This window comes from Eschrichtius robustus, chromosome 5 (genome assembly GCF_028021215.1).
Source record: "Eschrichtius robustus isolate mEscRob2 chromosome 5, mEscRob2.pri, whole genome shotgun sequence".
NCBI classification, from domain to species: domain Eukaryota; kingdom Metazoa; phylum Chordata; class Mammalia; order Artiodactyla; family Eschrichtiidae; genus Eschrichtius; species Eschrichtius robustus.
This window is the reverse complement of record NC_090828.1, coordinates 75,159,441-75,186,285: the sequence shown is the minus strand read 5'-3', so window position 1 is coordinate 75,186,285 and position 26,845 is coordinate 75,159,441. Positions and strand designations below refer to the sequence as shown.

The 26,845-nt window shown below is 38.3% G+C and overlaps 1 protein-coding gene across 4 annotated transcripts in view; it reads left to right on the top strand.

The window, feature by feature from the left end:
- The window catches only part of GPD2 (glycerol-3-phosphate dehydrogenase 2), a 200,414-nt gene that overhangs the window by 157,177 nt on the left and 16,392 nt on the right, over nt 1–26,845 (top strand). For all 4 annotated transcript variants that reach the window (XM_068545088.1, XM_068545089.1, XM_068545090.1 and 1 more), the window contains 3 exons: nt 9,909–10,073; nt 10,902–11,046; nt 18,193–18,386. In XM_068545088.1, coding sequence (XP_068401189.1) covers nt 9,909–10,073; nt 10,902–11,046; nt 18,193–18,386 — 504 coding nt within the window. The remainder of the gene's footprint in view (nt 1–9,908; nt 10,074–10,901; nt 11,047–18,192; nt 18,387–26,845) is intronic.

Below are 26,845 nucleotides of genomic sequence, written 5' to 3'. Positions count from 1 at the left end.
ATGGTTCCAGGTAAGTGAAAGGAATCGCTCGCTTTTGCCAGTCCTTTTATGAGAGGTCGACTGTTTCCCATTGAAGGCTTTCTTTTCCTTCGTTATAGAATTCGACTCTCAGTTGGCTTATTTGACATTTTGGGATGGCAGCTTATAAAACTGGTAGAGCTGGAAGGAACCAGAGAGATCATGAAGTTCCACTCTGTGGCTCCAGCAGTGAGGAAACTGAAGCACAGGGCTTGGGACTGGCCCAGGTTTTTAGTCACAGGCAAAAGAAAAATAAATTGGGCTGACTTAAGGAGAAAAAACCTTTCTGAGGGGACCTGAACAGCAGGCAGCGATGCTGGGAAAGCTGCTGAAGATATAAATAATTGCAGCATCCAAAGCTGCAGGCGCAATCCTATCCCAGAAGTGGTGCACCAAAGACGTTAACGCTGATTACCGCCCCTCGTGTCTCGGTCAGCCATCGCTGTTGGCATCTCTGTCCCCATACCCCTAGTACGGGATGGTGCTGCCTCCGCCTTTGGCCTCCACCTTTGAATTCTCCGTGTCCGGTTCTCTGGGTCACTAGCTCTAGATTGAAGTCTGTGTGGGGAGCATCCGATTGGCGGAGTGGGGTTAGAGGTCCGTGTGCGGGGGACAGGTAGACCCTACCTCTTGCGAGGCTTCTGTGATGGGGAGAAGGGGGGATGCTGGGAAGCAAAAACAAACCAACAAAACCCAGACAGTTATTTGTTACAGAAACACATCCGGTTAGTGGCTCTCTGAGGCATTAGAACTTGGATCTTTTGACTTTTCTCAGTTTATAGCAAGTGTTGATTTCCTTGGTAGAAACTGGCAGAGGCTCCCCACTTTTAAAAGAAAATTAAGTCCTCTGGATGAAGACTTGGTGATTCTGATATTTCCAAACACTCTGTTATCCTGTCAACGCTGTTTTTCTTCTGGATTGAAAATCACTCCCCTGTCTTCCTATCTTTGGTGGCACACAGAAAAGAATACCTTGCGCATCAGTGGTAAAACGTAAAGAGAGAAAGAAAGAGAAACAAAAAAGAGTAGGCAGTGTTCAGGAAGTGCAGAGATTAGAGATTAGTTGCCAACACGTTTCAGGAAAAGCTTGCCAGATTGATGAGCAAGAAACCATTTAGGACTAGAAAATATACAGAGCTTTCTTTTTGTTTTTATTTGTTAAGTATTTTGGGCAGTAGCGATATCTTTTAATTAAGGTACAAAGTGGTCTTGACTTTTCAGTACATTTTTTAACCTTTTAATAATAATAGTTAATGTTTATTGAGAACTATGATGTCAGAACAGACACTCCCTATCTCACTCCTCGACCTCTGTCAATCCCATTGTCATTCCCCCTGTATAGATGAGTGATTAGCACCTTAGATGAAGCAACTAGAGTGAGGTTTCACGGTTGGTTGAGATGAGGCTTGAACTTAAGTCCACACTCCTATGAACAAAGCCTTGCAGATCTTCCTGTAACATAAGAGAGAAAGAGAGGTATGTCTGGAGCACTATGCTTGGTGATATTTTAGGAAAACTGCAGAGGGAAGAGAAAGGAAAAGTGCTCAGAAATGGAGAGACTTTTTGGAACTTGCGACCTTTCCAAGTTGGACTGTAAACTTGCTCTTGTTCTCAGAGTCCTGGGGTAGCTGAGCCAATCCGTTTCGATCTGCACCCCACAGTGATACTTAGCTCACTGACTGGCACATAGTAGGTGTTCAGTAAATATAATTGTTAAAGAAATAAATCTCAAGCATCCTCAGGTCAGTTATCTTGGGTTAAGATGCCATGCATTCCAGACGGCTGCTCTCAGTAAAGAAAGACCCTTACCCTCAAAGGTGCTTATCAGTGACTTTGGTGCATCTCACAAACAACTAAGGAGGATGACCTGTGGCTTTAGGCCACATAAATGTATGGTCTGTAAAGAGTCTCTATAGTGTGTCACGCTTCCTGACTTTTCAACTTCATTTCAACTAATTTTTGTCACATTGCTCCTTTTTCCTTTTTCTTCCTTAAAAGTATAAAAACCTATTATTGAGTTGTACTAGAGAGAGAATTAATTGTTCTGCATGGGAGGGGAGGGGGTCTTTACCGTAAACTGATGTATAGACATTTTTGCACAGATGAGAGAAAATGAATACCCAAAGCATTCTGTTGTTTGAAGTTTAAATGTGGTTTTATTTTCATTCAAATCTAGCTAGATTCCTAAGTATCTGAGAAGTAGAAAACTTACTCTTCATTAGATTTATTTAAAACTTTTTCAAGAAAGGAAAGCCCTGAGGGTATAGAAACTTTTATGTACTTAAATATGTCATGTTAAGGCACTTCACAGTGTTTCGTTTACACGGGGCCAGAGACCACAGATCCACGCTGATTGCTAATTATTCAGGTTGTAAATAGCTTATTCAAAAACTTAGGGGGAGACAAAAGAAAGATGAAGGAACAAAAGGCCTGCGATAATGAAAAGGATATTGTGAAGAGAAGGGCTGGGCAGAATTATGATGCAGGTCACATTCTGTGCCTGTATTTAATTGTACCTTTGTATTTAATAATAAAAATGATTACATGCTCAGGGCTAACAGGTGTCCCTTCCTGAGAACTGTAGTATGGATAAGTGACAGCAAATTACTCCAATTCATAAACTTTGAATATTATGCTTTTGAGTTTCACCAGTCTATACTAGAAGACATTTCCTGCAAAAATGTACATCAGCCCAGGAAGATTTCTAAACCTAATTCTTGATAAGTATTGATATATATAAACTATAGGTGATTGCTTTAAAGTATGAATGACAAAAAATCACTTTGCAGACACTGTTTAATCAAATGTAGCTGTGCTAATACCATAGTCACATTTCTGATAGTTTATGCTTCACATAAGCTTTGGATATAACGGCACATTAGCAGTGATTAAAGTTTATAGGTGGTGATCTTGCTATTAGGACTTAATCTTCCCTGCATTTCTCTACTTCTTGCTTATCTTGACCACTTTTTCGAACTGCCCCGCCTTCCCTAACCCCCCAGGTTGTTGCTCTCCCTGCCCCCTATTTTCCCTTCTGTTGCCGTTATTGCAATTTGTAATTGTCTTTAATTTGTTTTACTTGACTTTACCTGTCTTCCCCATTAGAATGTGGTTCCATAGAGCAGAGACCAGGGTTAGCTTGTTTTCCCTACTCAGTGGATCCCTAATGCCTATCATCATGCCTGGCTCATAATATGTCCTCAATCAATATTTGTTAAAGGGATATGCCACTTGCTGTTCTGATCATACATCAAGCCCTTGCTTGCTTTAACTTTATCACTAGCCTTTTTCTTTCGCTTGTACTTTGACCAAAAAGTTTGTGGTAGGAGACATCCTGTTTCTATTGTCTGCTGGGTAGCTAGGTAGAGAGACCATAGTCCCTTGGCTCAGTGGAAACCACAGCTATAGTGGGGGTAGGGTTAGGGGTTAGGAGCTGTTCCTAGAATCTCTAAGACCTGAGCACATTTCCCATATTTGAACAATCTCTGACCTGTGATTGTGTTGTATAATCATGTTCATTCATTTATTCATGCATTCATCAAATATCTGAATGTCTACCAGGTAGCAAATGCTATGTTAGGCACTGGTAAAGCAAAATTGAATAAGATGCCCTCTATCTTCTAGGAACATATTATTAGAATCAAGGTGCCCTAGGCCTGAAACTATGTCTGTTTGGGTGTCTGTTGTAAATCCAGCTCCTAGCATAATCCCTGGCACATTTAAAAGCCTGTAGTACATATTTGCTCAATGAATGAGTGAGTGTTGAATGCAATTATTTAGAAAATAGTTTGTGCTGTAATAAGGATATGTACATCGTGCCATAGAAGCACAGAGGAGAGAAGGCTGTTGTGTCTGAGAGGAGTCAGGGAAGGCTTCATGAAAGAAAGATGAACATTTGAATAGTTTACCAGGAAGGGTAAGATGTTCCATGGAGTAGGGATACCATGAGCGAAAAGTCAGAGGTGTGAAAGAGCTGAGTTTTATTCGAGGATGAACGCTTTGGTCAGCCTGGAGATTTAGGGTGAATGTAGGGGGTGGTGGGCATTGAGGCTGTTATTAATTTCCTTATTCAGGTACCCTATGCACTAACTAGCTCTTGTGCCACAATTGAATCACCTACCACCATCTATTTATAGCATTTCTATAGGAAAATTAATTGTGTTCTAAATAGCCATCTTAGAATGCAGTCTCGAAGATAGAACCTGTTTTTAAGCTGGGACTGATGTTATTAGAAAATTGGCTACATTGCCTGTATAAGTTATCTGTTGCCACAATTCCACATAACAACCATAAAACCTAAGCAGCATGAAAACAATTAGGATTTATTGCTCATGCATTGGAGTGTTCATCTAGGTGGTTCTTCTGATCTTGTCTGGGGTTGGCTCAGCAATTCTTCTGGTCTCCGCTGAACTTGAACTCATGTTTGGAGGTTCAGCAGAGACTCACTGTCTGTCAGCTGATGTAGGATGGCCTGGGCTGGGATGACCGGGGCAATTCACCACAGGCCTCTCATTGTCCTCCTGGTACCAGCAGGCTAGCCTGGGCATGTCATTTTCATGGCACTGGCAGAGCCTCCTTTTTAAATCACATCTACTAACATTCCCTTGACCAAAACAATTTCACATGGCTGGGTCCAGAGGCAAAGTGGGAACCTACACTGTGAAGACTCTTGGCAATGGGCATGGATACAGGGAGGGGTGAAGAATTGGGACAATTTTTTGCAGTATAGTATGTGGCTCATAAAAACTAATCAAATCAAGATTTCATTATAATTCTAGATCTAATGGAAGAATATTATTTCTCATTTTATTTTTCTGATTTCCTTTACAAAGCACCTATCTTTTGGTCTTCGTTAATCCCAATCTCTTTTTAAACATGCTGGGCCAAAGTCAGAGAAATCAGAAATGAGGAAAAGATTGCAAGTGAAATCTTAAAAGAGAGAGGTAGCTATTGAAGAGTAGCCATTACATGCACTGTATAATTTCAGAGGCTCCCACCCAGCTCCTGTCCGTTTATAGGACACTGAAACCCAGAGGAATGCAGTGCATCACTTACATTCTTCCAACCAGGTTAGTGACTCACTCAAAACTTATGACCCAATCATCCCAAGCCCAGAGCTGTGTCTTGTAAGGTACATTCTCCCTAAACTGTTTCATGCGTCTCCCTGATCCCTTCCACTCCCCACACAAATAATCGTTTTTATAAATAAGTTAGTTTTAGGGGAAATTGCATTCTGTTACAATTTACGTGAAAAGTATGTTCTCATTTGACTTTTCCTTTTCAAGCTTACTCATTGTATGTACTTAAACCGGAATTTAGTAATCTCCTTACACAAAGACACATACACACACACACACACACACCCCTATTTTGCTCTGCCTCTCTCTACCTGCACTCTTCCCATGAGAAAGGAAAATTTTAAATATAAAGGTTATATTAAATCAGCTTGAGTTTGGTGTGTTAGCCTTTGAATTACCTTTGCCAGACTGTTAAGAAGCTTCAGAGAGGTCATTGTGTCACTCAGTGTCAGTCAGAGACAATAAAGCATGCCCTGTGAATTTTGTGAGAAATGGGATTAAAGCTTTAGGGAGGTATTCTTTCACACTAGCATCCTTTTTCCCTCTGCTAGAAGTAACCACGTGATTGCATAAGACCCAGGTTCGGGCTCAGGGAGGTGGAAGGAAATACTCCCAGCATTTCCACAGTGGCAGTTTTTTATTGATGATAAAGTTATGGACGGGGTTATTTTAATTAAGAACTAATTTTTTGCTAACAAACTTTCTATATGGTTTCTGGGTCCATAGATTGGTCTGTGGCTATCTATGTAAATGGCCATTTAACAGTAGGCTGTATTAAAAGAAGATTGTATGTAGGATTTCAGAGCATCATGGAATTTTAGATCTGAAGGACCAGGAAAATGCCAGCTAATTTGTTACATAGGGTTCTTTCATATTTACTCATTCTTATAACTTTTTTTTTATACATTCAATGATTGTTTCTCTTTTTTTCAGCTATTTTGCATGTTAACTTTTGCCAAACTTTGAAACCCTCTGAGGAGAACTGTATTGCTCTGTCTCCAAAATATTTATATTTGAGGCCTATCTTGTAGAAAATTACATCTTAAAATGTTTTTCACTTAAAATATCTCTCACCGTCCTGGGTGCAAGGCCATTGCGGACTAAGGCAAAATCCTTCTCTGCCACTACTGACCTTCATCTCTTTGGTGGGTAGATTTTATATTTTGTTTTTCTAAACAAGGGAAAACAGTTATAGTTCCACCTCCTATGTGCTTCCTCTCGTCTGAGTTGTAAGTTCAGTACGTGCACATATGTAAGATTTCAAGTGCAAAAGGAGAACAGAGTAGGAAACAGATTTTCACAGTCCCCGTCTGGGTCCTTGCGTAAGTGCCAACGTAAAGCTATTCACCGATCAGTGAATAGTATCATGTTGCCTGGCTCTAAGGCATTTGAAAATCCAAACTTAATAAGCAGATCAGTTGGGTGGGGGAGTTGAGATTATTGTTTGGCATTCCAATGACCTGCAGTGTTGTCAAAACCTTTTTACTCCAGAAATAAAATTACAGGAGGCATATAGATACCTTTCAAAATGTCAGGAAAGGGAGTTGGGGGGGATTTAGTTAAGAATAGTGAAAACATACCACTTATCACAGGAAGCATACACTGCGAGCATCTGGGTATCTCAGGGTGGGTTGGGGAGGGGGAGGTCTGCCCTGAATCCAAGCAGGTAAATGAATTAAGCTGAATGTCTGCAAAGAGGGGACTTCTGGGTAGAGGTGTGAGCTCCTGGGCCAAGAGAGAAGTCAAATTACTTAACTCCTCAATTTTTAGGAGCTTATAATAACTGTGTTTGTATTCCCCTTCAGAGCAAAGGGCAACTTGAGGATTAAGTCTTGAGGGAATCATTCATATCCATTTCTCTTTCTGTCCCACTTATTCAACTTATATATAAGGGCTAACTTGGGTTTAAGTTAAGATTTTACACATTTCTGGGGTTTCCCTGCTCCCTTCAAATTTATTGCCACCAACTTACTGATGTCTGAATTTTTTTTTTAACTTGAGACAAAGCATTCCATTCTATAGTTAGAGATAATACTATAAATCTATAAGGACTATAAAATTTTATATAATTATGTAAGATTTCTATAAATCTAGAAGACTATAAATCTAAGACTATAAATAAACCTGTTTATTTAACACATCGAATGGAATTTGGCTAAACTTAACACTTACTGGGTACCTGTTCTGTGCTTGGTACTAATGAGGAAAAGAAAAGATGAACAAGTAAGACCCTGCCTTCCCATGACTGGGCTGAGGAGACATGGAAATCATATATGTAGTAATTACAGTGGGATACTACTTCCAGGAGAACCGAGATCTCCCTGTATCTTTCTCACCACTGGGTTCCTTGCATTTTTTACAGTGCCTGACTCATAACCAAGGCTTATTATTTTTTTTTTAAGTCGATGGATACAGGGATGACTAGTATCATAAAGACTATAAAAATGGTATGTACAAGGTACAGTGTTGATGCAGAAGGTGGAATGAACAACTTGGCCTTGGAGGGATGCAACACAGATAAGGAGAGTCTTCATGGGAGGTATTGAATCAGCTCATGAGAGAGGAATAGGAGCTGTCCAGAGCTTCCAGAATGGTTTTCCAGCCAAAAGAATTATTGTGGACAAAGGCAAGAAGGTGTGAAGTGACATGGACATTCAGGGAGTTGTAAATAATTTGACAACCCTATATAGTAGAATAAAGGCAGTAGGAGAATTTTGGCAGGTGAGGGCCTTCCTAAATAAGTAACATTTTTGATTAGAGTCAAGGCAGATGCTGCTAGGTATCTGGGTGGGCATGCAAAATAAGGACCAAGGGAACTTGTTTCCACCTCACACTTTTAACTGAGGTTTATCTTGTTTACCTTCAAAAGTATTGGGATTTGGAAGCTAATTAGGGAGGTATATCTTAGTACGGAAACAGTAGAGCTTGATGAACTATACCAATACTGCTCCAATGAGATTTTATAATTTAGAAAGGTATTAAAAGAAAGATTTTGTATTTTCAAAAGTTAGAGTTTCATTACCAGATGATCATGTAAATAGATAATGCCACTTTACGAAGGGATCTGTCATTTAATAAGTGGGCTTTCTGCCTGGTTCCTTTGAACAGTGACATCATATAGGATTTAAAATAGTTGATTTTCACGTAACTTTCCAGAGAACCGTCCTGTGTGTAAATCAAGGCGCACTTGGATGGGTTGAGAGTTTCCCTACCATAGGAACATGACTTGGATTTCTTGTACTACCCGTAGGGTGTTTCATTATTATGTACATAAATTCACTAGAAAGATTGGGTGGGATGAGTACTTCCTTCAGTTTAGACGTGTAATCGCTTTAGTTTAAAGAGAAGATCTATAATGGAGTTTTTATTTTGTTTCTTTGGACTGTTTGTGAAGCATATTCCAATATTAAATGAGCCCTACGTGAATAAAAGTGAGTTTCTTAAACTTAACTTTAAATGTACCTACTGACTATTAGCATCTTTAGGGTTGTGCTGAGTTGAAATTGATAGAAATGCTACCCTTCTTTCTTCCCACTTATAGTTCAGCTGCTGCTGCTGTTGTTTTCTTCTACTTCCATTCTATTAATTTTTGGATAAAATAACTCCTTATTTTGCATGTTGAGTTTTAACGTACGTTCTCCACTTGATAGAGGCTTTAATTTTGAGGGAAAGGTTCTTGGCTGATTGCGTTAGTTTAGCGGTTCTAGGATAAGATGTTTGTGGGGAGGGGCGGCAGAACCCTGTCATTGATTCTCTCTTTATAACTGTGCCCTTTTAGCTGGAACCGATTACCTGTGTAGTGCTTCTGGCCCTGTGCAGACTGAATCACAAGGAAGAAACTTTACATAAAACATTTATACTAAATGTTTGGTATGCTGGCAACATAAATCAACAACAATATCCATTATAAATTCATCCCTTTATCAGTATTATCTTGATAGAACTGATCCCAATGTGTGGGAATTTGAACGCTGCTTCAATACATCTAGCCCTGGGTAATTAATTATTCAGGGCACAGAGAACCTGGCCCCTGTGCTGTAGAGTAATTCTTCCTGGTCAGCGTTAACTCCACTGGCAATAATAAATAGAAAAAGTCTCTAGTGATGCCAGTATTTTAAAGTGATTAATCATCTTTCCCCCCTTCGCTTCCCCCTTAGTTTTCTTTAACTAGGATTTTTCAGCAATAAATCTTTAACAATACAGGTAGGAATTGTTCTGTAATTAAATTTTGCCCTGCTTAATTTCTTACCTTTTATGTACGATTAAAAAAAGTGTTACATTTTAAGGGGCTCTGCTCAAAATTCAAACCAAGAAAAATCCTTTTATAGAATACTGAGAGATTCTCTATGGAAGATTAAGCTCTTGATTTTGAATATTAGATAGAGCACATATTCATAAAAATTGTTCATCAGCACCAGTTGGGGTGTCAAATATTCTGAAGTTTTGAATTGCTTCACTTTCTTGCATACAGGTTGTCTGTATTAGGAAAAGTCTGACATATACATATGTTCCCAAACTGAGAGAATACTTACTTATTTCTTAACTTTCAAATAATTGATGTGAGCTCTGTAGAAAAGGGAGATTTTTCGTCCTTTTGTGGTACACAGAGTGCACTTGCAGAAATGGCAGGTAAATGCCTGACCGAGAACGACCATGTATTTTCAAATAATGCCCTATAGAGCTGACTAGCCATCATGTATATTCTGGGAGACAGGGACAGATGTGACATATCTGTTGTGACACACTTCTGTACCACCAGTCTGTGGCTCGAGGTGACTCCTGTCCCTCCTCTGATGCTTTCCCCTGCTGCAGGACAACACAACGACGCACGGATGAACCTTGCCATTGCTCTCACTGCTGCCAGGTATGGGGCTGCCACGGCCAATTACATGGAGGTCGTGAGCTTGCTCAAGAAGACCGACCCCCAGACAGGGAAAGAGCGCGTGAGCGGTGCGCGGTGCAAGGACGTGCTCACAGGTATGCGAAGGCTCAGGCAGGGAGGGATTTCCTAGCATCTTGCCTTGCCTATATAAAGACTGAATGATAATTTTTCTGTCACTTCTCTTTTATTGAAGCGAGATTTCAGAGTCCTATTAATTATATTCCTTATTGTCAACAATGACTGGTTTCACATGAAAATTTTCCCTTGTAGGACCTGGCAATTTTTCCTCTTTGCGTTAAACAATAATGATGATCATGATAATAATAAATGCCCACAAAATTCCCACAGCTATGAATGCATTCTGTTTTCTTTACAAAAACATGTTATTAAGAAAATTCACTAATGTGCCAAGTTTCAGAGTATCATTTAGGTGACATAAGCAGTGCGTTTACAGGTCATTAAAGTCAATCACTTTACCTTTGGTGAGATTTTCTTGCCCGTCCAGTGCTATGGCCGTGTGGGCGAAGTTTCAAAATTACATCGTTTCCTTCAAAACCAGCACTGTGAAATATATCATCTCACAGCAACACTGCTCACACATTTGAGTTTTAAGGAGAAAGCGGCTAATTTACTCGCTTTCTTCCTATTTGGCACTTTAATGCCGGGCATTTTGCAAACTAGAATGAGAGCTGAAATGAAAAAGTGGCATGTTTTTCTTCCTGCGGTTTGGACTTGGTTTCAATAAATTTACTCACATGCAAACCTTTTGTGTGGCTTCTCAATGACTCTGGTTGCCCGTGTCACTTAGTGTGGCATACGGTATACTCCACCATAGGTTAAGTTAAGAGATGAATTAATAATCCAAAACGTCAGTGAGCAGAGAAACAAACGGGGTGTGTGATTGACGCTGCTTTCTTTCACAGGGGAGGAATTTGATGTAAGAGCCAAGTGTGTTATCAATGCCACGGGACCGTTCACAGACATCGTGCGCAAAATGGATGATAAGGATGCCGCAGCTATCTGCCAGCCCAGTGCTGGCGTCCACATCGTGATGCCTGGTTATTACAGGTACCCGCGTTCCCACTCGGCCATCGTCGTCAGAGAACGAGGGCCGCAAGAAATGGTCTACATTTATTCTTGTAGCACACCTTTCTTACTAATAGATGGTCTAGCTCACTGTTCAAAATGAGAAGAAATGAGTAAAAAAAAAAAAAAAAAAAAAAACAAAACTCTTCCAAAGCACAAAATACAAACCAGGCTTGTGCATTTCTTAGCTTTTATGGCAATACTCCTTTCTATGAGTTAGTGATTTGGGATCTATTTTTGTACTTTTTTCAGTGTACTTATCGTCAGAGGCTAAGCCTTACTATTTTTGAATTTTAATTTTCATTAAAACCCTAAAAATAATTTTTCAAAAATGTCCGTAAAGGACATTTTCATTAAGACACTAAAAAGTTAATTTCATAAAATACCCAGATTTGCTTATGAAGAATCTGAAAATGAGGACCACTCAAGTATTCTTGTTTATAACTTTTGAAATGCGTTTTGAAAAATACTATAGCAAGTAAAAATTGGTTATTATTTCTGATTTATCATATTAACAAAGATAATCACAGGTAGAGAAACAGATAGAGGTGAAATAAGAACAGCTATTAATTGAAAATCATTTAAAAGTTAGGTGATGGGCACATGAAACTGAGATTTTTGTGTGTGTTTGAATTTTTAATATTTTTTTTATTTTTAATAAATTAGAAAAGAAATATTTCTATGATCCTAACTAAGAAATTGATAATTATTACCCCTCATGTACATTTCAAGACATCTGGGGAAAAATTCGTGTGTCTATGCTGAGTATGGAACATTTTTATTTCCACATGTGGTAAATCTAATAGGCAAACTAGTAAATAATTCTGTGAAATAATGATTGATGCTCAAGGTATTCATTAAGACATTATTTGTAGTTGAGAAATATTACAAACCACTTCAGTTTCTAACCTTAGGAGAATGGATAAGTAAATTATGGTGTACCTGCACAAGGGAGTATTATATGTTCATTAAAAATTATAATTATAAGTAACATTAGTGTCCTAAGAAAACGCTAGTGATACAATGTTAGTTTAGAATGGAGGATACAAGATTGTATGTGTAACACGATCTAAGCATTATATAAGTATATAGAAAAGAGATTAAAAGAAATATGTTAAATACCAATGGTGATTATCTCTAGGTGATGTGATTATGGGTAAAAAGGTAATTTCTAGGTAATGTGGTTAGGATGAGAGCTATCTCTTCCGTATTTTAATAACTTTCCATAAAAGATATATACATTTTTCATATTTGATAAAACAGATGTACAGATCCATGATATTTCATTTAATATCTGCATTCTTCTAGAATGCTATCCTGCTATGTAATAGATGATACTGCCTTATTATCAGTTTTCCAGTAACTCAGTCTTCTTGAAGAGAGTCCAAGATATACCTAATTGTACCAAACACACTTCTAATGAGAAAGATATTACACTTCTAGCAAGAGGAATATTAATGAAATTTCTTATCCACCAGCTTCCAAGGTTTCTTTGTCATTTTCTAAATGTCTACGTGTAATTGGTAGACAGTCATTAGTATTTTCACTTAGGACTGGAGAAACCAAGGTGCTTCCAGTCTCAATAATAAAAACTTATGCAGTGGTGCTTAATAGAGTTTTAAAAACTGCTAACAGAAGTTTAGTTCAAATGAAAAGGAGAGAAGTAAATATATGTACATGTTGTAAATGTTTCTTGTATATAGAGGAGAAGTTTTCAAAACTAGTTCCAGACCCAATTATATACATTTATTTTGTGTTGGGTAAAAATATGCAAGGCCAGCTAGTTTGTAAGTTTTTTGGAGTTGTTTTTTTTAACGTTTCGTAGAGTACAGATGTAATACCTAAACTATAGACACACACATCACCATAATCCTTATATTTGTTTAGATCTTACTTGATTCAACATATTTTCCTGTACATTCTGTTTCGTATCTTCTTCACTATTGTCGCATGATGTGAGAGGACACTTATTAGTATTCTGTATTATTCCCTGTGTTATTTCTGCCACTTCATATTGACATTGTTTGGGACAAGCCATTTTATTCTGCAAACCTTAGTTTGCCTGTCATTAAAATGGGAAGGCATTCTGCTCTTTCCAGTACATAGACAAAGACAGTATGAAGAGTAACTTCAGGTGATACCTTGGTAAAGAACTTCCTGGTTTGTTCATCATTTTACCTCTTGCTAACTCTGTGACTTTGGGAAGCTGCTCATTTCAGCTTCTGGTTCCTTATCTCACGATGGTACCTATTTGTATACATTTTGACAATGATTCTTTATTTACTTTTTGTCTGTTTTCTTGACTGCTGTACCCCCAGCTCCTGGTATATTATCTGGCACATAATAATGACCAGTACATATCTTTGAATGAATCCTGCGAACTTTTTTGTGATAACTTGCCCAAGTTGAGATTGTTGCTTTTTTAAATTAAAATTTTAATATAATACCTATAAGGGAATTTTAAATATATAGATATTAAAATATAAAAACAAAATGTGATTCTTCATTTTACTGCCAAGATAACCCCTGTAGACAAAAATAAACAAAAATAATCACTATAGAAAAATAGAAAGACATAAAATGAAAAGTGAAAGCCTCCCTCTTTTCCTCATGCCCCCAACTTCAGTTTTTGGTAACACTTCCTTCTGATTCCTTCCATAAAATTTTGTGTTTATATTTGCACAAATGTATATCCTTTTAAGTTTTTTTTCATGAAGGAAGTCGTGCTACACATATGTCCTGTACTATGCTTTATAATATGCTAGGGCTTCCCTGGTGGTGCAGTGGTTGAGAGTCTGCCTGCCAATGCAGGGGACACGGGTTCGAGCCCTGGTCTGGGAGGATCCCACATGCTGCGGAGCAGCTGGGCCCGTGTGCCACAACTACTGAGCCTGTGTGTCTGCAGTCTGTGCTCCACAACAAGAGAGGCCGCGATAGTGAGAGGCCCGCGCACCGCGATGAAGAGTGGCCCCCACTTGCCGCAACTGGAGAAAGCCCTCGCACAGAAACAAAGACCCAACGCGGCCAAAAATAAATGAATAAATAAATAAATTTATATAATATGCTAATAACAGAGCAGATAGGTGGTTTTTAAGAAATATCACCTGCATGTATAATAGTATTTTCGAAACCGAATACCTTTCTTAATCCTAAAAATTAGGCATTAGCTTGGGGCTCCTGCCCATAAGTCATAAAAGTGTTAGTCACAGCTGGGTCTATTTCAGTCTAAGATGCAGTAAGTGATCTCATTCTACTTTGGGAGGAATTAATATCTCCATTTTTAGCACCTTCAACTACAACCACTACACATCGTGTGGGAAACCTTAGAGGAGTGGTCTGGCAGCCCAGTTCCTGTTCAGGCTCTGTTTCAGACGAGTCCCTTGGTTTGGGATTACAGCCTGGGTTAAGCGTTTGGTCCCTCTTTCAGCACTGACCTTGAGCAGCTGTATCGCCGGCATCCCAGAGGGATGCTTTACTTTCCATATCAAGTCATTCTCTTGGGTGGGCTGGGGTCAGGAGATCTCAGCCTGAAATGGTTCTCTGGATTCCTCAATCTCACTCAACAATTATAACTCAAGGGTTCTACTAGGTCCTCAGAGATGAGTCAGACCTTCTGGTGCTGCCCTATAAACCAGCTGATAATAACTTAAGGCCTAGCATTTCAAGTAGAACCTGATCAGTTTGGCAATGCAACGAGTTCAGGAGCCACTGATTTATTGACTTTAGGTGGCTAAATGGAGAGTGAGGACCAGGTATGCAGTGTATCCTGTTGGGCTATTTTCAGGGTATCTTTTTTTTTTTTTTTTTTTTTTTTATAAATTTATTTTATTTATTTATTTTTGGCTGCACTGGGTCTTCACTGCTGCTTGTGGGCTTTCTCTAGTTGCAGCAAGCAGGGGCTACTCTTCGTTGTGGTGCACGGGCTTCTCATTGCGGTGGCTTCTCTTGTTGCGGAGCACGGGCTCTAGGCATGCGGGTTTCCGTAGTTGTGGCACGTGGGTTCAGTAGTTGTGGCTCACAGGCTCCAGAGCGCAGGCTCAGCAGCTGTGGCGCACGGGCCCAGCTGCTCCGCGGCATGTGGGATCTTCCCGGACCAGGGCTCGAACCCACGTCCCCTGCATTGGCAGGCGGGCTCTCAATCACCGCGCCACCAGGGAAGCCCTCAGGGTATCTTTATGGAATTTATTAAGCTTGTTATGACCCTAACTAACATTCCACATGTGGAGTTATCTTGTGCCATGGTAGCAGCTTTCTCTCTCTCTCTCTCTTTCTCTCATTCTGGATTGTTTTAATTTCATAAAGCTCAACACGCAGAAACCATTTACTTTTGAAGGCACTAAGAACATTAAGAAGGCATTAAGAGCAAATCTGGAATTTTCAGCAGAGTTGTGGGTAGATGCTCTTACAAAAGCAGCAACAATACACCAAATGACTGAAATACATGAAAATAATCATCTCCTCCTTTTAGCCTACAGATGCTTTTTATTGCTGACGAAAGGTCAATTTTTTTTTTTCTGTAACCTGTGTGTGCATACTGCTAGCTCCTACACTGATTGCTAAGTAGTTAACAATAAATTGATTTCAGTTTAAATAAGGGTACTTCAGGACGGCAATGGTCTGCATGAGAAAAATGTTCATTAGATCTAATCCTAGACACACAGTAAATTAGCAGCCAGCTTTTCCTGCTGATGTCAAGTGAATTATACATATTGAGAAAAGACCTATGCCTCACCCCATTGTATATACCATCACTATAGTTGATAGCCATTCTCAAACTTTTGTGCCACCTTGCAGAATTAATCATTTGTAAGAAAACAAACTTTTCCCTAAGGGTGAGTTATGAATTAGGTAATTTAGAACCGATGAGAGGTATTTCCAAGTGGATTCTTAAATTTTTATACCATTCATTAATAGCTTTGGCTTCCCTCTGTGCTTGTTAATTTTATGTTTGACACATATGTCTTCACTTAAGCAGTTGATTCTCTACAGGGTCCAGTTATGTGTGTGTTGGTAACCATCACATTCACCCTTTAAACTGCTTTTTATTGCACTGAAAGATTTTAAAAGATTCAGGAGTTGTGCTTTTCTAACAGCATTTCATGTCTCAGTTGCTGAATATTATAATTTTATGCTGATGTTGATCAAGTTTATTGAGTTAGACACATAATATGATATCTGGTCCATAAAATGATGATATATAAAATATACCAACATGTAATTTGTTCCTTAAATATTAGAATATGGAATTTATCCTTTTGTTTCAATATAGCACTATTTACCAAATTAAAAGTTTGAACTCATGAGTTAATTTCTAATCACAAAGTGACTTATTTAATCTAAGGGCATATCAACCCAGGATCAAATTAGGTGCTTACAAAACATATTTTAACTAGTTTCTTTTAAGATCTTTAGAGAGTTTTATGGCAAATACAAAGAAAAAAATATAGGCATACAGAGACTGAAAATACTCCATATTTGTAGTTTTCAATGTATTTTTAAAAAGTAAAATTATTTCCTGTAAGTAACCCTGAGTGAAGATGAGATCTTAGCTGAAGGTTTAAATGATTGACACACTTCTGTGGTGCTTTTTGCATGTGCTAAATAGAATAACTGAGGCCTGCTCTCTCCTGTGTCTCATGTAGGCTGCAGATAGTGATTTCTTTCTGCAAGGCTGTGTGGACATGGCAGGCATTTCATGGGGCTGATGGGTCTTTGCAAAGAAATATTAGTACTCCTTATGGTTTAAATGAAGAAGATATATTAGCTAAGCTGACTGTAGGTTTCTTTTTCATAAAAAAGCCATTTTTGTTTTGCTTTTAAACAGTATTTAGACTCTCATCCTTACACATTTGAATCTGAGTTTCATTTTTTTTTTTAATTTTAAGGGAATGATAAGCATAAATAGTTGACCGTATGCCCTTTAAAATATGTGGGTTTAAGAGGGATTTCTTGAAACCAAATAGAATTATATTTCCTATTCAAGAAATGTTATTAATAGAAGCTAAAAATATATTCACAGAAAATACCTTTAACATTGGCTCCTTGTGAGAGTTCAGTCAAATTGAAACAGCTGTCTGAAGATCAGTAGTGTTCAACTGTTTAAAAGGGACACTTGCAGATTCCTTCTACTGCTTTAGCAGGACCTCCACAATTTTAGAATGGTTCATGGATACATTAAAACAAGAGTTTCTAATGATTTAATAATAGAGCTGAACAGATTTTGTTAACGTTTATTTACACTTGCCTGTTCTTTCAAGTGTGTTTCACAATTTGGTTTTAGAATACTAAGTAGGTATTAGAAAAATTCTTGATTAACATTTTTGAAGGTTTTACATAGTCTGTCAGAAGAGGTGTCCTTGAACCTTGATTTAGCAGCATAATACACGAGCATCTTCTGCCTATTTAAAGATTTTCATTGCTAAGATATTACTCTCCTTTTTGACCTTATATCCCAGTACACTGTTATTTAGGTAGTAGTAGAAAACTGAGCCCTTTTCTCATGGATGCGCTTCTTGAGATTTCTGTAAAATTGAAATAAAGTAAGAAATCTCATATTTGGTGAAGTGGTACAAGCTTATTCAGGCACAACGGAGTAAAGAACTTTTTGATTACATTTTAGTTTCTAGAAAGTTAGGCCCTTCACTTTTCTCATGTACTTCTGAGACCTTAAACTGAAAGACGTGCCAGATGTCAAATGTCCCAGGAAAATACTTTTCATAGACTTGAGAAAAGGTTGAAGAGCTATCCTTCATTGACCATCATGAAAGAAATTATAGACATTTATCCTGCTGACATTATCTGATGTGAATGGTCCAAGGGATATAAAAACCCAAACAACTGGAAATTGAAGTCCACTTACTTAATTTACCTTGCATTACTGAGTGGGGAGGCCTGAGTTCTGCTGTGGAATATTATTATTATTATCACACTTGCCCCATTCCTTTTGTGTTACCAGAATTATTTTTTCTTTTAGGAATTTCTAGATTAGGGTAGTGGCAATAAAAGTAACAGTTCATGTGTTTCTTGTTTGTTTATATGAGAATTAGTGAATAAAATAGTTTTTAGAATGCAGATTAAGAGCAAACTTCGGCTAATTTCAGAAATATATGACCCTTCTTTTTATCCCAGCCCAGAGAGCATGGGACTTCTTGACCCAGCGACCAGTGATGGGCGAGTTATTTTCTTCTTACCCTGGCAAAAGATGACTATCGCTGGCACTACTGACACTCCAACTGACGTCACACACCATCCTATTCCTTCCGAAGAAGACATCAACTTCATTTTGAATGAAGTGCGTAACTACTTGAGTTGTGACGTTGAAGGTAACTTATGAAGTTTATCCTCCCACTTTTATATCTCCCAAACCATTCCAGCTCTCACTGGGTAACTGCCATGTGTCCAGTCTGACTCATCTTCACACCTGGCCGCCTCTAACTCTTATGTGCCGACCACTTCTTCTAGAAGGTTTATGAGGGCCAAGTTATAACACAGTAGGAAGAAGTTGCCTTTTTCCCCTCTACTTTCCACATCCACATGAAACACATACCGTCCTTTTCTGGTCCTTTCTAATGGCAAGATTGGAGTGCTATTATGGGAGCTCTAAACACCCATCTGCTCTTCCAGAAGAGTATGAAATGTTTGCATCGCTATTTAATTTCTAGAGCTTGGGAAGATCTGATTTACAGATCTAGGATATCCATAGGAAATAATTAATCAGAGAAATGAGAGGATAGAGGTATGTGTTCTAAGAAATTTAGTGAGCTGTTATTATGTGGAAACTGGAGTATTGACAGTGGATTTAGCTAAGAAGAATAAGTATACTTGTTTTAATTGAAAAAGCCAAAGTTTACTTCTTTCCAGTGCTAACCTGAGCATGCTTTCTTTTAACTTGGATGTCGTAGTACCTTCTTTTAACTTGGATGCCATAGCATTTTCTCCAGTGGACATAGATGGTATAATGCATTTCTTTTAAATCCGTGCTAGTTTCAGAAGTTTCCCAACATTATTTCCTATCTCAGTTAATAGCCTCATCATCCAGCTAGTCACCCAGGCTAGAAATGGCATGCTTCTCTTTGCTGATCCTTCTCTTTCCACATCCACTCCAACTCCCATCAATGCTCACTCTGAAGTATCCTGTAAATCCCCTCTCACTTTCATTACTCTGGGTCACACCTGTGTCACTTTTCACTTAAAGCGTTGCACTGGCCCCCTAACTTGCTTCCATATATTAGGTCTCTGTCCCCACCCAGTCTGGTCCTTCCATCAGAACTCTCTAAAACACGGTTCTGATCATCACTTCCCTGCACAAAAATATCCCTTTGATATCTCGTCATTAACTTCAGGAAAAATTTTAAACTATCTCATATGGAATCTAAGGCTTTCCACGACTTGTCTTTGCAGGTTTATATTCAACTACTCCACTTATGTGCATTCAATAGTTTAATCATATTGCATTACTTACTATTTCCAAATCAGGTCATGCACTTTTTTTTTTTAAATTAATTAATTTATTTATTTTTGGCTGTGTTGGGTCTTCTTTTTTTTTTTTCTATGGGAGGGCTTTCTCTAGTTGCGGCGAGCGGGGGCCACTCTTCATCGCAGAGCGCGAACCTCTCACTGTCGCGGCCTCTCTTGTGGCGGAGCACAGGCTCCAGATGTGCAGGCTCAGTAATTGTGGCTCACGGGCCTAGTTGCTCCGCGGCATGTGGGATCTTCCCAGACCAGGGCTCAAACCCGTGTCCCCTTCATTGGCAGGCAGACTCTCAACCACTGCGCCATCAGGGAAGCCCCCAGGTCATGCACTTTTAAACCTTCATGCCTTGTTTACTTAGGTTGAAGTCTTGCTCTGGGATGTCCTTTCCCCCAACTTCTCATTTTGGCAAAATACTATTTATACTTCAGAAGCCAGCTATCTTTTGTAGTCCCCTAGAATGCTGGCCCAGTATATCACAACATGATACAATAGGTAATAGTCTAAGATATATTCTTACTTGGAGCTCCTTACGGGTAAGGATTCTTTATTCAGTTACAAAGCTTGTTATATATCTGGTATGCCACTCATGATTGTTTTAAATCAAAATGAATTAGTAATAGGTGCTTTCAGGGTTTTTGATGCTGGTAGCAATTTGAAAATCTTTCTATATTAAGGTAGAAAGTTTAAGATTTTTGAAACTAGTCTTCATCTGTTTATGTCAGGAATCTCCTATAATGTTGGCTTCAATGGAGGACATGCAAAGACACAATTTTTGTCTGAAGGTGACTCACTAGCATCTATGAGTCCTTTTTCCCTAAAGAATTTTTTTCATTATGTGATCACACATTTACAAACAAACAAACTGCTTTAAAAAATGGTTTAGGGGATTCTCCTAGTTTAATTGATTGATCCATATTGTATAGTTTTAGTTTCTTCTAATTTCAAATAATGGATGTAATTTCATTTTGAGTAGATTCTCTTTGGATAGCTATAATAATAATAGTATAAATGTATTAAATGCACGTAATTGCAATCTGTGTGGCTAAATTTATACCCTTTCACGCACACACACAACACTCAAACATAGTTGTTTAAGAAATAGTCATGCCCTGTTTAATATCCATACTTAAGTACTCAAAATGCATTTCAATTTCAGCTTTTTTTTCATCTTTTTGCAAAGTAGGAGGAGCTTCATCTGGGTATGACTGTATTTTAATGTATTGATTATTGTTAATGAATCCTGCTTCATTTCACATTTACCTCGGTATGATATTTGTTAAAAGTAGGTTTATATTGGGCCATAAGAACAGGAAGTTTAGATTGTTAGGGCAAGAAATCAAATTAATTCAAGAGCAGAGAGCTATAGTTGACAGTTTCCAAATTCTTAAAGTTCAAATGCACTAACGAGAAATCTAACTGCTTATACGGGATGTGCTGGGAACAGGTGTAGGTTCCAAAATGCTGCTGTGTCCATATCGTGGGTGGAGATTTCCATCAGTGAAATGAGCCTTGGACTGGAGCAGAGATTGAGCCTGTACCCATCACTTTTATCCTGCTTATTAATAGGTAGGAGACTTGGTAATACCTGCTGGGACCTGCTTGGTCTACAGAGGTCTTTTCGGTTAACATACCTTTTGGTAGTCAGGTTAATTGGTGAAACTAACAAAGAGTTTTTGTCAGTTTTGATTTTTGGTAAAAGCGGATTGAAATTAATATGTGAACACTGTAAATCAGGCTTTTCCTCTGGTGCTCTCGGGACTCTTGAGATTACAAATTCTCCAGGTAGCAAATATCCAGGGTAAAAGCAGAATTGACAGCTCTTTCATATACTTCATTTATTTCCCGGTGCTCACCCTCTATCACACCTTTCTTACTTATCAACTTATCCTTTTAAAAGCAATGAGTCAGCAATGATTCTTTATGGTTTCTTTTCATTCTTATTTCTACTGGACTGAAGGCCTCAGAGTATATGAGGAATTACCCTCCGTCTTGGTAGAGTGCTAGTTAGCTAGAGTATGTCTATATCTAAAGTAAAGACATTCAAATTTGTATTTTTTCCAAGGAATTTTGGTGAAACCCAATACTCTCTTCTATACTGATGAAATGTGAAAGAGAAACTCAGCTTCAGGCACCATTCAGTTTTTTTGACTACATGCTGTTGCTACACATAGTTTAATCTCTCCATTTGTCTGCAGTGGGTTATGCATGCTTTATTTTTTAAAGCTCTACTGTTACTGAGCACTCTTTATGCTACACACTCTGCTAAGCATATTGCTTACATTATCTCTGATTCCTCGTAACAACCTTGTTAGTTTTATTTTGTAATTCCCATTTTATAGATGAAGAAACTGAGGCCCAGTGACTTTGTTTCCTTCCCATAGCTCATTCATGTTGGAGCCATGATATTGAATGCAAGTCAGTCTAGCTCTAATACTTGTGCTTCTAAATATTATGCAGCATTCCAATTGGTAGTCCTGGGTTTGTCTCATGATGTGATATTATATCCACTAGGGAGTGGATTAAGCCTCTCAGTTCATTTCATGGAAGCTGCCAGACACCTTCAAAATGATAGTGACCTCTGCTCTCGACTGGCCTTATTTGGATTTGAATGTTAAAGTAGAGGAGGTTTCATTTCTCATAACCAATCCCTTGGGCCAAGCAGTCTTCTCTACAGATTTAAAAAATAAAAAATTTGTGTAGATCCTAGAGGAAATACTTTTGAAATGGTTTGTATTCACCAGGGTTGAACTAATCATTTTAAAAGGATTTATTAAGTGGATGAATAAGTAAAATTCTGACAACAGTTTCTGAGCCTCCCCAAATGGCTATATCCTTGAGGAAAAAAAAAAGTGTCAAATCTTAACACTCCATGCTGCTCGCAGCAGCTGCCACACTTCTGCAAAATGCATCGGAACAATTCTGAAAAGCATTTTGCCTGTTGGGAATAAGACCATGTCTTCTTTTACGATTTAGAAAGCTTTCCATTCACAGGCTGAATTTTCTAGATTACTTGTTTGTTCTTTCCTGAAACGGGTAATTGATAGTTGTGCAGTGTGTATTGGGTTAGGAAGAAAAATGATCTTTTGAAAAATGTATCATTAAGTCCGCTGTGTAGAGGTTAATCAGAAGGACGCAGTGGCGAAACTAAGCTGTGACTTAAAGGGATTGAGGAAGGCAGAAGATTTGCAGAGTGCTTTATCCATGTAGTTTTTCTGGAGTGCTTCTCTAAGCAGCTTCTCTAGTTGTACACAGGTTTTCACATATGCAATTAGTAGTGTTTATAGATTGCCTGTTATTCAATTAACAACGGAGCTGGCCATATCAACTCACTGCAGACCTGCCTTTTCACTGCCAGAGATTGTACCAGGGTTATCAACTTACACAGGCTTGGATGTCTTCCAGCTGTTTAATTATAGTGTCACACGCTTTGCTTTTTCTAGTTTCATTAGTTTATAAATGTAATATGGTATCTTATTTCTGTGATTAACACTTCATTTCTGCAGGTTAAACGTGCTGGTAGAGAAGGCGTTGATTTCTGACACTGTTTCCCCTGTGTTCACTTAGATATTTTCACATGCTTTTCATTGATTTTTTGGAAGTGGCAAACATGAGAAAGAGCACCCCAAAATGTATGGCTAAATAACTGATGTGAAGCAAAAGCGCACATTTAGCTCTTAATTGTTACTTCCTGTGGGCTCCATTTTCTATTAACTTTTTTTTTTTTTAATTTTTATTTATTTATTTAATTTATTTTTGGCTGTGTTGGGTCTTCGTTTCTGTGCGAGGGCTTTCTCTAGTTGAGGCAAGCGGGGGCCACTCTTCATCGCGGTGCGCGGGCCTCTCACTACCACGGCCTCTCTTGTTGCAGAGCACAGGCTCCAGACGCGCAGGCTCCAGACGCGCAGGCTCAGAATTGTGGCTCACGGGCCCAGTTGCTCCGCGGCATGTGGGATCTTCCCAGACCAGGGCTCGAACCCGTGTCCCCTGCATTAGTAGGCAGATTCTCAACCACTGCACCACCAGGGAAGCCCTCTATTAACTTTTAAAACCAACACTTGTCTTGCCAAGTTTTTAAGAATAAAAATATTAATTATAATTGGAAACAATTACACAGCACTTAGGCTTTTCAACCAGCTGTGAAAAATGTCTATTCAACTTTACTATTTGTATTTTATTCTTTATGTATTTTATACACTAAAACCTGAATGAGTTATTTATCAGGGTTGTAATAAAAATAATTCTTAAACATGATGGTAGAAGGACTATTTTATTTCCTTACTATCCTTCTGAAAATATCGACAAGTACTTTTATACATTCTGGAGTACTCATGGGTTTTCTAACATCTGGGCAGTTGGCACTTAAAAATCAAGGTGGCATGGACTTACATATACTACCAAATGTAAAATAGCTAGCTAGTGGGAAGCAGCTGCATAGCACAGGGAGATCAGCTCAGTGCTTTGTGACCACCTAGAGGGGTGGGCTAGGGAGGGTGGGAGGGAGACGCAAGAGGGAGGAGATATGGGGATATATGTATACGTATAGCTGATTCACTTTGTTATAAAGCAGAAATAACACACCATTGTAAAGCAATTATACTCCAATACAGATGTTAAAAAAAAAAAAAATCAACTGGGTGAGCCACTCTCATAAGTGGTGTTTAATGAGAATTTTTCTCAACTTTAATAGTAGTGTTGTTTCCTGTCATCTTGTTTTATTAAAGTGTTCAGTTGTTTTAAAAGAGGATATCCAATTGTTTAAATATATAGTCATTAGAAACCTAAAGTCTAGTATGTTGACTCAGAGGCCAAAATATTATTGCTTTTGATTTTGTAATGTCAGCTCTTGTTTGATATAAAAAGTTCAGAGAATGTTTTAATATGCCATTTCATATTTATTGATCACGATACATGACTCCTACTAGATACAGTATTTGAGGTACTGAGAAATCCTAGAATTGACATTGCCGAAGACTTTCAACACGGTGAGGAAGATGCAACAGTAATGCCATCTTGTTTAGCTGTCCTGACGGTAGGTATGAGGACCAGGAAAATCAAGATGAATCTTTGAGCTCTGAAGCATAAAATCCTTGAGTGGAGTTATTTTCTTCACGTGTTATACCATGGAGAGTTAAAGTAGGTGATGTTCACTGTCTACTCTTGGCTACAACCTAAATGATAGGACCGATTTCTGGGTAAGAACTTGAGGGTAGGAGTACCTAATTTAGTACGAATATTTTCATTTCTTTGAATTGATGAGATTAGTAGGAGAGGAGGATACTTTGAAATGGTAAATATGGAACATGTTACGACAGTAAAGTATTTTGAGGTGGGGTGTCTCATTACTATTACAGCAGATTATATTCTCACAGTCAAATTTCACTGAAAGGATGCTCCATTGGAGACCTGGGCAAGGTGGCCATGGGGGAAATACCCAGCTTGATGATCAACCAGGACGAGTCTGAGATCTACCACTTGGTGGTTTTACTCTAGAACTGCCTTATGCAATATTATGGCCTGTACATGTGCATATCATGTGGCTATCTAAATTTAGCTAAAATGAAATAAAAGTTGAAATTCAGTTTCTCAGTTGCATGGACCACATTTCAAGTGCTTAGTAGCCTCATGCAGCTAGTGGCTAGTGAATCAGACAGTTTAGATACAGAACATTTCCATCACTGCAGAAAAGTCTATGGAACAGTGCTGCTCTACAGAAGCTAGAGGTATTTACAAAGACATTTAGAGAAGCAAATACTCAACTTATTAGAGTCATTGAATTTGTATTTTTTGTTTTTTGTTATTATAAAATAAATAATGTATTATCACGTAAAAGAAGATCTCCAGATACAAGAAGCCTCAAGAGGTGATTAATTTAGTGATTGAGCAATGTCTTTAGCGAAGGGCCCTTATTTCTCTTCACTCCACCACCCGCCCCCCCCCCCCACCCCAGGTAGGCTTCATGCTATGGTTGTTTCCCCCATGGTTACAATATGGCTGCAGCAGTTCCTGGCAATTTTGGAAGGTTCTCTATGCTATCTGTCCACTGCTTTTGAATCTCTTTCTAAAGAGAATTTTAATTAGAGTTTGATTAACAGCGCACAAGGTTTCCACTGTGTGTGAATAAGTAATAAAGAGAGAAACCTGTTAGTTTAGTTTGTTGCTGTCTTTTCTACAAGAGGTTAGAATTCATGTTTCATGTGTTTAGCTGTGCTGTGCCCTGTGGGCCTAGGTTATACCCATAGCCCTGACTGGTCATTACTTAATTTGGATGGTAGAGTGGTAAAAAGTGCTTTTATTCTTCAGCAGCAAATGGCATTTTGAATAATCCATAAAAATCATTAAATCTCAAGGTTGGGAGAAAACTGATAGATGATAGTTCACCTGATCCAACCACACTTTAGTCTAATAACATAAAAATGCTGCAGGCTATAAAGCCTGATTCATACTTGAAATATGATTTAAAATTTGATTATCCTTAAATGAATCTCTTTCAATAAATATAATCCCAACATTCATCTGATATAATTCTCAGGCTAAAAAGCTGAATGCTAAGATATCAAGCAAAATAAATTAAGGTTCCTGACACGTTATGAACTCTTCCTGTTAGTGTTTTCTTTTCTTTTTTTGAGTATCAATTTCGAAAGTAAGGATTAAAAATGGTATCAGTGTACATAATGTTTTATTTAATCTTCCTCCATGAATGAAAAACTCAAGTGTTTTAGTTTGGTCTTTTCGTTTCAGACAATACAGTTTCATAGACATATTTTTCTGCCTGTTATACCAGAAAAGGTAAAGCATTTGCCACAAAGATTATTTGCATGTGCTTTAAATTTAGAAAGTCTAGTTTTCCACAGAATAATTTTAAGATCAGTCAGAAGCCTCTAAGAACTGCAACCAAATTCCTGATCAGCGTGGCTACCTAAGGAATTTCAGAGACACACTCTGCAGACTTTGCAGTGACCACAATGACGTTCTAAGTGGTTGGCTAAGTTTTATTTTTGACTCTGAGGGCAATTTGAACTCTAATGGAAAATAGTGGTAATTTCCTAGTTAAGCTTTTTGTAAAGATTAAAATATTGCATGATTTATGTTGAGGTTTTACAAGACTTTTGTGGAATTGTGTGGAGCAAGAATTAACCCCCATTCCATGGAGGCCATCAGAATTAAACATACTGAAGAGGATGCACCCTTCAAAGGGGCAGATCTAGGGATGGAATCCCTACATTGAGTTACCAGTTAACAAGACTGCAAGCCTTAGGCTTTCCTCACCAGTTTATGAGGTTTACTCTCCCTTTGTTTCAGATTCAGTGT